Below are 11775 nucleotides of genomic sequence, written 5' to 3'. Positions count from 1 at the left end.
ATCACTACTGAATGATGAAAAAAAACAACTAATTCTTTAGGATTCATGTCACCTATGTAACAGATGTCCTATCTATTCCAGCGGAGCTGGATTCCTTGCTAGTCTGCCATAAGTAAAAATTGATATTCTAAAAATGGAATATGTGACGCTAATGCCAAAATAGCAACTTTAAATAAAGAGTAAGACTAGCAAAGATCCCAGCTCTGCTCGGAGTAGTAGAGAATATTTTCAATTTGAAAAAATGTAATTGTAATTATAATTGTTCAATCTATTTCTTTTTTTTCTTTCTCTTGGCATGTCTATTTTTATTTTATCTTATATTTACTACTAATAATCTCCAAAGAAATGGACAATAATGTAATTAGATAATAATGCAAGTGTTGGGGAAGATAAGATCATTTTTTAATCATCATTAAATTTGAATTTAAATTGTTTTATTGCCTATATAAAAAGGTACACAAACCTAAACACATCTACAAAATTGCTGCCATACTTGAAAAGCAATTGACTTTTCACAAAACCAAAGAATTATATATACTATAAAAAATAAAAGATTAGTTTTTTGGAAATTATAATTTTGATTGCATATTGAGGTAGACTGTTTTTATCTGATGCCTCTAACTTTCATAGTTTACTAAAGAATATTAGAATTTCTATTATGTGTCTTGTTTTATATTTAAAAATATACATAAGTAAATCTATCTAGATATTCACACTATATTAGAGGTGTATGAAAAGAGGTACAAACAAAAACATTTACTATATTAGAGATATAATGTTTGTATTAAGACAAACCAATACTAATGCTTTATGATAAAAATATGAAGTCCAATTTAAAAATAAATTACTATTAAATGATTTCAAAATAGTTACTAGATTTGTGTACTTTTTTATAAGGACAATAAAAATTCAATTTCAATCAAAATGATGATTAAAAAATGATCTTATGTTCCCCAACACTTGCATTATATCTAATTGCATTATTTTCCATTTCCTTTTAGATGAATAGTAGTAAAATAAAGATAAATTTAACATTGTATACAATCAAAATATCTAACATTTTAGAATTACAAAAGAAGATCTATTTATTTTCTACATGCTACATCTCCCAGTGGATATATCAGCATACACTTTGATCTATAGAATAAAACGTTTATATAACAAAGAGTATTTGATTGATTCAATAGTACATTAGTAAAATTAAACATAATTGTTTTGTACAAAGATCATATATAGCAGACACAATAGAAAATATACTATAAATTTTAAATGTAAATAATGTGGTGAATATAGAAATTGATGTATTTCATAACTTAAAATATAAGAGTTGAATGGCTCCAGCTATTTTATCCTATAAATTAGCTTTCGATTTGTCAATAATCTTATGATTCTTATTATACACTCATAAATGAATATAATTGCATTGAGTTGTTTGTTAGCTAAGATATAGTCTAAGATTTGTGTAATATCATATAGTGATAATATTGTTTTTAAGACTAATAATTTATGAATTGATAAATAAATATTTGATAAATAAATAAAATGACATACAGGTAAAAATATGATTGAGCAACATTAGACACAATAAAAATGGCTACAATCTAAGAAATGTCATTCCAGGAAAAAAATGATTACGCATCATCAATACCCTAATATCAGAGTAAAACCTTACCTTTCACTGAAAAATATTAGCCCCAATAACATTTTTTATAATGCCATAAATTTAAATAAAAAACAATGAAATGTAGAGATAATAATCTTAATTTATATAAGCATTTTCTCTATATAAAAAGATATACAGAAACAATGTTAATGATATGTAATATAATACTTTAACTTTTAATAAGTACTAATCTCCATAACAATATTTATATTTTTAAAATTTATAAAATATATCCAGTTTAAAAGTGTTTTAAATTTATATTTTTTATCATTATTATATTTTAATATACTTAAAGTAACACTTTAATATAAAAATATAAAATATAATAAATAGATTATAAAAAATTAATGTTTTTTTTTAAATTTAGATGTAGCACCTAAATAATAATATTTTTATATTTTGTCTATGGTAATATATTTAATATAGTATAATAACATTATCAAACCTGGGAGCGATGAAAATTAGTAACTAAAGTCTAAAGTCTCAGCTACACTAGGAGCATCGTGTTTATTCCTGATGTTTTAGTAATTTCTAAGAGTTCTAATCATAATTGTAATTTTAACATAATCATAATGATAACATACATAGTTAAACATATATAATCTTTATGTTAAAAATCCCTTCTACAATTGACTCTATCACTAACACAAAACACGATGTTAAAATCATGCTCAAGGCTTGGCAGGGCATGAAATACGTTTGCCTCGACAGCTTACTAGTGGTCAACTCCGAAACTCTGGAACTTGTTGCCAAGGACGGTGTCACCTTTCGCAAAGTTTGCATGTGTGGGAATGTGGTGTTCAAGGGTACTTGAACAATCGTAGAAGAGTTTTCAAGCATGTGATACATATTGCTTGACTTATGCAACACTTCATATTCAAGTATCATGCTAACATCATCTAGACTTCATATGCCATATGGAATTTTATATTAAAATTGATATGGTTAGTAATGCATCATACATAATGAATCATCATTATTTTATGTGTACCTTGTATAATTAGTGTGAATCACTAACACCATACAATAGAAAATACAATAGAAAACTACAATAGAAGACTTCACTCAACAATCAGAATTTTAAATGTGATATAATAATATGAGTTATATTTATTATGTTATGATGTGTGTTGGTGATAGAGTGAATTGTAGAAGGGATTTTTAATATAAATATTATATTATGTTTAACTATGTATGTTATCATTATGATTATGTTAAAAATTACAATTGCTATTACAACTCTTTGAAGTTACTAAAATATTAGGAATAAACACGATGCTCCCAGCATGGCTGGGACTTTAATCACTAATTTTCTTGGTATTGATTGGTATGCACTTATACAATTAGAATTCTAGATGAGTGGATTCACAGTGATGTGGATGTATATAATCCAGGATATATACATTATCCTGGATCTAACATCTAAGTAGCCGAATTAGAACTCAAAGTGAAACAAATGGTTTGGTTTGATAGGTGTTATTAGTGAATCCGTATGGCTTCTATTTTTCCTGGGGACATGAGTTACTTTTGATTTCATTTTTTATTTGGATTGGCAGCATGAAGTTGAGCTCTAAAGCTAAGAGTGGGCTGAATTATTTGTTTGCTAAGATCTCAGGAGGCATGAGAAGGAATTGGAAAACTCATAAAAGCCTACATGTAAAAGCAAGAGGTTGATGTTGTGTCACAAACTATTGCTTTTTATAAACCTTTTTTGAAAGACCACTATGTATATTCTTGAAAAAAATCTCTTTTCTATCAGAAAATAGGGTTCCACAGAGTGCCAAGAGAGGGGAGAGTGATTTCTGTCAATGTTCCATAGCAAAATTAACTAAATCAATCTACAATTATTTTATATTTTTTTATTAAATCTATTAGGAAAATTCTTAAGAAAAAATCTTAAGTGAAGAAACATCTTCATGACATTGATATATTTTGGTTGTGGTGCAGGGGTAGTAGCCCACGGCACCTGAAAAGCTGAGAGCCATCTTGCCATGGAAGCAAGTAGAAAGGTATCATCACAGTTGTCATGGAAGACCATAGTGCGAGTCTCCAAGGCCAAAGCAAGACTGCAAAACACAACATGTCAAGGCTAATCAATCCTCAGTTATATTACCTGGTAGAGTTTCCTCCAAGGATCCCCCTTGAAACTGAACCAGTCCCTAGGTTCTGCAACGCCCTTCATTGCATTCATTCCAGGCTGCCAATGGCTCCATAGACAGTTGTGTGCATGCCAGAAGAGAGTTCACATGTCTGAATCCACGGTGAAGTTGTAAAGGAATGATTAGCCTTGTTGGAGAGGACACTGCGTGACATACACCGAGATTTCTAAATTGCCAGATTCCATGCCTGTGACAGAGCATTAGATCACAGAATGTGTTGGACCTTTTGAGACTGCTCATCACCAATGAATCGACAACATGTACTTCACAGTGTTTATTACTGTAATGAGAAGCCTATCACCATCATTGGCATAGATTGTTGGTCCTGGGAGCTCGCCTGGTAATGTTCTTTGTTCTTCCCAGCCTCCTCACCATTGAGCTTACGACCTGGGTGGTGGCAATTCGATGAGCTTTTGATGCTCGAAACTCACAAACTGACCTGGAAGTCGTAGAGGTTGTTTCATTCTGAGCAGCCACCGATCGAAGCTCCAGGAAGCAAGGAAAGAGAAGATCACAACTGCGTGGCAAGCACTTGAGATCACTCTTGTCACTCCTTGTCCACGCTTTGTGGGACGTTGATCTTGTGCTGCAAAGATGCCAGGCTCCACAAGCTCCCGGAGAATCTAGTCGGGTACTTGTGTCATTGAAAAAGGGCTGGATCGGAGTCTCAGGTGTTGCAAACGCGGAAGATTTCATGTCGCAGGTGATGTGATGTCTAATGATACCCTCGTCTCCCGTCGCTCTCTCCCGCCCTAAATGACACATTTCAAATATTTTTATGACCCTAAATGTTACGTCAACCGTTAGATCTTAGAATCTTGGAAGAATATATAACACCTAGATTAAGGGGCACATTTGTTTAAACTAGCCAAGACTCCAGCTGCGGTGGGTGGGATAGAAAAATTTATCTTTGACAATTCATTTTCTACTAATATACTAAGGAAAATAATTTTTAAAAAACATAAAAATAATTACTTCTAAAAGCTATTATAATATGTAATGTTATAATTTGAACATGATAGTTTTGCATAAAGCTTTGAACTTGAACTTCTAAGCTTTAAGCAAAACTATCTGGCTGTGTAAAGTTTTGCCAGTAGGGACAGCGTAGGTAGTGCAGTAGGACTGGTTTGCAATTCTGAGCTACATGCCTGCATAGCTCGTGAAGATGACATTGCGTTAGCTATCCAAGGAGGACAAGGCCTTACCCATTCAAGCCCCTTACAACAAGTGGCCATTCTCGGTAAATTTCTCGAGAGAATTGGAGGAGATAATCTCTGCAAGCACAATCCTCTGTTTTCTCATTTTAAGAGGGGAGTGGTGGAACAAGCTATCCAAGTGATCGAGGAGGACGCTTTGAGGCACGGAGCTCCAAACCAATCGGACGCTTACACCATCAATGCATTAGACTGGCAAAGAAAAAACAGAAGAACAATATATTACAGTTTCCATTCCTGTAAGGGCCACTGTAAAAGGGGTGTACATCAAAGATATCAGTGACTGTTCTTACAGGTGGTCATACCGCTCAAGAGTTACACACAAGAACATTGAGACATTTCAACACGAAAAGGTTTAGATGCATGACGTCATTTGACGTTGTTGATTTCCCAGGAACTGAGATCAGAATTGTCAGTTCTGATGATTGTGTGGTGGCTTTTTCCAAGATTGTTCAGGGCACTGTGTATTCATTTGGTGGAATACGACGTTCTAATCAGGCATACACCATCTAAAGCGACCTGGGATATTCAAGCTAGCAAAGGTAGCACTGGATGAGCATACATCATTCCCAAAAACTGTCCTGGCAAGAAAAAGCATCTTAGAGGCGTGTCAGGTGGAAAAGCACTCCTTCGTTGACGTGATTGGCATTGTAATATGCATTTGCAATTACTATGACATCGCATGACAATGGATCTTTTGTGAAGAAGAGAACACTGTGTCTATGTGACAAATCGGGCCATAGTGTTGACCTGTGCCTGTGGGATTTAAAAGCAGAAGAAGAAGGCTCATATATGGGGTTCAGCCAATTATATGTGTCAATGGTGGAATGATAAATCAATTTCAGCAATTGGTCTGAGCACTATTCTCATTGAACCAGAAATAGAACCAGTGACTGATTTGTGAGAGTGGAGGTCACTGTACTACAATGTCACTAAATTCATACATTTGAGCACATCATCATCAAGACAGACTGTTAGCCACACCACAACTTTGTCAGAGATATCAAACATGCAGCTAAAGGTGTTGGAAAGCACCCCTGCTTACAGAGTGATAGCTATTGTGAAGGAAATGAAGAGAGATGAGTTCTGTTACAGCACATGTATTAATCTCATGAATGGATGGCAATGTGGCAAAAATGCTACCCGAACAGCAGATGGCTGGTTATTGCAGCTCTTGCAATATTGAGACAACACAGGTGGAGTTCAAGTATGCTCTAAAGATGTGCATAGAGGATAGCAGCAGCATGTGGGCTGTTGCATTTCAAGAGGCTGCACAAGAAATCATAGGATTGCCAACCAAGGAACTGAGATGAGAAATATCCTGCATTTTCTTTGCACATTGATGGTGTCCACTTGAATATTTTCAATTTCAAGATCTGTAGTAAGCTCAAAAGATACTAAGACATAGAGAAACTCAGGTTTTACATACTCGGTCTTGACACCTAAGGTATGTGGATTCCATTAATCTTTTGCATGCTCTTAAAATAGTTACATGTGATTTTTCTTGCAGTTATAAGGAACTTGCAAAAGAAAGTGACTTTCACTATATATCCAATTATCAAATAATGCAATCATAAATACCCACACCTAACATACATCAGCTTTATTTGATGCTTTTCTGCAGCAAGATAATAATGGTTATGGAAGCTTAACAGGGTTAAAGAATAGTAGCACGTGATTCCAAAAGTAGATGAAATGACTTAATTCATGGGATTGCCACTCCAGAACTTTTAATAGTGCACATGTGTTTTAATTCACATACTGTAGCATAAAAAGGACACCATTGAATATGATAAAGCTTTCTCTTGAAGAAACTTGCTTGCTGTGAGCAATCAAAATTTCCTATTGCTACTGGCTAGCCCTTCTTATGTTTTTTTATAGTAAACTTAAGCACAGTCAACTCTTTTCTCAAATGCATCAACAGTGTCAGAATTGAACTAGGACCAGCATGTTACAGTGGGACTAAATGTGCACTCACAAAGAAACCTGCAAACCAAAAGACTGTTACATATTGAAGAGTAGAAGCAAGTTCTAAGAAATTATTCCCTCTATAAGATAATGAAAATTCTAGAGGAATTATTAAATCAACTATCCCAGCAGAGCTGGGATCCCTGCTAGTCATCACACTGATCAAAGGAGGGTGGATGCACAAGATCAGAACCAAATTTGGACTAAATGTAACACACCTCAAAAGGAAGGATTACCATAACACGTATGTAAGTGTGCTCTGGTCAGAACTAGATTCAAAGGAAGATTCAATCAAAAAAGAGAAGGAAGAAGTTTTATGGTTTAAATTCCAAAAGCCAGAATGCCAAAAAGTAGGGATGTATGTGGAAGTTGATTGTTTTGGAAATTCAACAGCGAGAGTCATGAACAACCACCTGATGAGTTACAGCTGATGTCTTTATATAATATAATTGACCTGGACATTTGTCTCTCTCCATACAAACCATTCAGCATAACTGTCAAAGGGATTAGATATCTCAACTATATGTGGATAAAATTATAAACTGAAACAATCTAAACTCTTCCTCCAGCTCTTTCCCATTATCTCTCTTACTGTTTTTCCACTCGCTTCCTCCGTCATAAAACATGAAATGGTTGCAGACGTTCTGCAGCCATGGGCCTGTCGTTTGAGCCAAAATTGGCATTCTCTTGGAAGTTCCCAAAGAACCCAGTGAGTTGGCTAAAGTTTTTCTATGTCAAACTCTCATGTGTTTGTGAATGCTAATCCTCAGTCATCGATAGTTTCTTATCTAACAAATCCTGAAGATGTCAGTAAAGTATGGTCGTACTTGTTTTAAGAATACTTCTAGAAAAACATGTTAAATGGAATGCTTAACATCAGACTCAACAAGAAGGAATTTCTTACTCATCTATGTCAATTTACTTTGTCAGCTTGGTATTTTAATTCACGTCCAGGAAAAAAAAAGAAGAGAAAGTTCTACGACAAGTACAAGCAAGCTAGGTAGCTCATTCATGCAAGGTCATGAAGGCACTCAAAGAAGTGGTTAATGTCAATCTTCTTTTTACCAGCATAAACATCCGCAGCTCCTTCACCCCCTTTCCCTTGTGCAGCCATTTCTACCAGCATCAATAATCGTTTGATCGGTATCTGTAGAAGACAAGAGTTTGGTATATGAAACTGCTTAAATGAGGCACCTCTTGGTCTAAAGCTCGCACGGCTGTATCAATGTCTTGAGGAGCGAACACACGAATTTCTTGCAAGACCTGAAAAAGTCTTTGGGTTGCCACTGGGCTACTTAGGGTAATTATACCTTTTTCACGTCATTGGGTTCGAGGTTTGGAGCATTTAAAGTCACATTGAATGCACCCACAAGATCCATAGACTGAAGTACATGAACCATACTTGAAGTTCCAATAACCATCAACTTCTTACCCTAAATTGAATAATGCTCAATTAAAATAGCTTCAGCATGACAAGGCATCAACCTTGGGCGGTAACTTTTTTATGAGAACAAATAGTGTTTGAAGTATGACGTTGGAGAAACGTGGGCCAATATTCACATATTCAAGCAACCTGCATAATAAATGGTATCTACCTACATATTTTAAATATTTACCTTTCAATTTCGTCTAAAATAATAATGCTCAATGGTGACTTATAAGCATCTTCAAAAACCTGTCGAATAGAGCTATACATTAATAATTGTAATATTAAATATAAGCAAATTTGTCACCTTAGTGATCAATCCACACTTGGTGGCCTCCGTCAGTCCAACCATGTTTTCAGATGTAACCTGATAAATTAGAAATACCAATTAAAATATGCACTATGCTCGAAAGTTTATACAATCTTCATGTATGGAAAATCACTGTCAATTGCAACTGTTGACGCGAGAGCCGTCTTGCCACTGAAAAAATTGTGATGCAAAATCAAAAGAATGACAGAACAGTACCTTCCACTAGGTCCTTCAAGAAGGAAAGTAAGCAATGATGTGCGCTCACTACTCTTCACCTGTTCTACAAGCGTCATCGCAGTCTCCCTTATATGTCTGTGTCTATCTCCACAATTCAGCATGCCGTTTGTCCTGAAAATGGAAATAAGGATTTATTATTTGCTTTTCAAGGCAGAAACTGCACCTGTACATCTCTAAAGTGTTTATAGCGGCGCCAAAAGCAGGTTTGACTTCATGTAGTGCCTGAAGAAAATCGTTCATTGTCACTTTGATATTTTCTTCATCAATTGATTGTGATAAGTCTTCCACATTGACTTGTCGATTCAGACCAAATGATACTGCACTTTTAACCAGACCTTCTAGTTCCGCACCACTAAAATTCTTTGTTCGTGCAGCTGTAAAGACACAAGTAATTCTAGTTTTGTTGAAGTGATTTCTTACCAAGCTCCTCCAGGTTCACATCAGAAGCCAAAAATGAGTTTTCTTTCATCTGAGTTGAATGGATTCGAAGAATCTGAAGTCTCCCTTTCTCGTCAGGCAGCCCGATTTCTATTTGCACCTCAAGACGCCCTGGTCTGGTTTAAATATTAGTTATAAAACACCATAATATATATGACCTTAGCAATGCTTCATCCAGCAAATCTTTCCGGTTGGTCATTCCAATGAGGAGTATATTGTTGAGTGAATCGACGCCATCAATCTATAGAAGGTTTTCAAAAACAACAGAGAGAAATAATCTATGAACCAACCTTTGTAAGCAGCTGATTGACAATCCCGTCATGGACCCCTGTACTGTCTCTGGTCGTACCCCTTGCCTGCCAAAAATAAAAGCTGCTGAAACAGATAAAATATGCCCTAATGTCTGGAGAAATATGTACCTTGCATATTGCATCAAGTTCATCAAATATAATAATATGAAGCTCGCTATGGTCACCTGCAGAATAGAGATAAAGGCTTCATTATAGCTCTAATCTCCAGACGGCACAACCATGCATTCTTTGGTCGTTTTCAGCGTCAGAAAAAAGGTCCCGAATGTTTTTCTCTGTCTCTCCAACAAACTTGCTGAGAACTTCAGGTCCATTGACAACCTTAGCGAAAAAAACAGTACGACATGCTATCCACGAAGAATGGGGAACATGATTTACCTTTGGCTCACGCCCATTTAACATTTTCCCGATCTGCCGAGCAATCAATGTCTTCCCAGTACCAGGAGGGCCAAAAAGCAGCAATCCCTTTACATGAGAGATTCCCAACCTTTACATTGAGCAAGTTCAAGTTAAACTTCTCGGATATAGAGTATACCTGCTGACTACATGAGGTGGAAAAACCCTAGATGCAAAAGCTCGACGAAAGATGTCCTGGAATTGTAAGTCCAAACCACCAATCCCCAGCTTCTGAAAATTCAGATCTTTTTGTTTGAAGATATTACTAGTTGTTCCACCACGTTGGTTGACAATCTAAAAACTTCGCAGATAAGGACCACTAATTTTAAACTTGCATTACCTTGATTCCTGAGCCAGGATTTGTCTCAAACAGAAACGCTGTCTCAGGGCAAAGCATTCCACGTATTACGTTGGTGTCGTTTTCTTTTTGCCCCTCCACCAATGTATGTGAGACATTAAAAACGTAATTGATACCACAGTATTCGAACGTTGCTTTCTGGCCGACAGTGAAGACCTTTACGAACGCAATGTCATTTTTCTCACCTTGCTCAAGCTAAGAAAAGACTCTTGACACTGACCTGTGAGACAAACCGTCGTTGAAGCTCTTGTCCCAGAGTCTGAGCATCAAGCTGTGCATTTTATTTACATTTGTAAGCCAGGTCGAAAACCAGAAAAGGGACAGGAAAAACCTGTTCACTTTTACCCTTCGCCTTCACAAACTCTAGCTCAAGATTTACCACGACGAGCTTAAAGCCCTTGTCTGGGGCGAGAAATCTGGGATATGCATTAGAGTTATTGAACTGGAAGAGCTTGATTCTTACTTGGCTACAGAAATTTCATCCCCGGATGAAACTTTTGCATTCCGTCGTTGGATTGCGTTGAGCGCAATCTGGCCTTCTTGTATGCTTTCATGAGCTGTATTATATGACACGTCAAGAAAAACTGATAAAACGTGGTTAATCAGAAGGATATTTCACATTGAGAACCATGTTTGAGCCAATGAGTGCCCAGCCATAGTCTCTCCCCGGTAGCAAGAATTTGGCAATTTCTGCAGCAGAGCAATAGGCGCAATTCGAGAGCGCCAACTCCTGCGCTGGAGTTGTCGTCACCTTCATCCTGAAACGCACGCAACAGAAAAATAATAAGATGTTGACTTGCCCTAAATATTCATAAAATCACAATTAACTGTCGCTAAAGTATGTGTATGAAACTTAAAATTCTCTTTAATGGAAAGGAATATAAAACCTTTAGATCTATATGATTATCCAATAAATGTTTGTAGGAAATCAATAGATCGACCAGAGTTTGCTCAATGCAGTTTTATTTAATCTTTTCCAATTTTAGAGTGCATTGAAAAAGCAAAATAGGCTTATAAGGGGAAACTACCATTGCCAGATTCTTGTCCTTACACTGCGTGTATTCAACAGATCCATTCAAGGTCGTTTCATTGGCAGTTCTTTTTCATGGGCAAGCCACTTTCACTGAACCTTGTCCAAAGATTTGACAAATAACAATAGAAAGGGGTTTATTCACCAGGCCAATCCTTTTTCACAAAGAGCTTATTTTAAATATTTTAAGTTAATGTCTGATTTGAATGCTAACATTTTTCCCTCTGAAACTATATATTCCACTAATGTTTGACCTAGTGTTTCCCAT

At 35.8% G+C, this 11775-nt stretch overlaps 1 protein-coding gene across 1 annotated transcript; it reads right to left on the bottom strand.

Moving 5' to 3' along the window:
- Positions 1–8013: 8013 nt before the first annotated feature.
- LOC9663308 (vesicle-fusing ATPase) lies at positions 8014–11234 on the bottom strand. The gene is made up of 21 exons (XM_024667138.1): positions 11092–11234; positions 10941–11036; positions 10809–10893; positions 10698–10748; positions 10460–10633; positions 10259–10413; positions 10102–10210; positions 9945–10044; positions 9835–9890; positions 9706–9771; positions 9574–9656; positions 9398–9531; positions 9141–9351; positions 8957–9088; positions 8851–8911; positions 8738–8797; positions 8621–8679; positions 8490–8577; positions 8315–8437; positions 8199–8267; positions 8014–8151 (listed from the first exon to the last, which is right to left on the bottom strand). Exons 1-21 carry the CDS (start codon positions 11232–11234, stop codon positions 8014–8016), a joined length of 2193 nt encoding a protein of 730 aa, XP_024522906.1.
- Positions 11235–11775: the final 541 nt, after the last annotated feature.

This window comes from Selaginella moellendorffii, unplaced genomic scaffold, assembly GCF_000143415.4.
Source record: "Selaginella moellendorffii unplaced genomic scaffold, v1.0 SELMOscaffold_158, whole genome shotgun sequence".
In the NCBI taxonomy this organism is placed as follows: domain Eukaryota; kingdom Viridiplantae; phylum Streptophyta; class Lycopodiopsida; order Selaginellales; family Selaginellaceae; genus Selaginella; species Selaginella moellendorffii.
This window is presented reverse-complemented; position numbering and strand designations above follow the sequence as displayed.

Excerpts from the sequence above, each read along its gene's own strand:
- LOC9663308 (XM_024667138.1), bottom strand. The coding sequence starts at position 11,234 with ATGAAGGTGACGACAACTCCAGCGCAGGAGTTGGCGCTCTCGAATTGC. Across the intron at positions 8,680-8,737 it reads AGTGTGGATTGATCACTAAG|GTTTTTGAAGATGCTTATAA; the intron begins GTGACAAATTTG and ends TCTATTCGACAG. Across the intron at positions 8,152-8,198 it reads TGCGAGCTTTAGACCAAGAG|ATACCGATCAAACGATTATT; the intron begins GTGCCTCATTTA and ends TGTCTTCTACAG.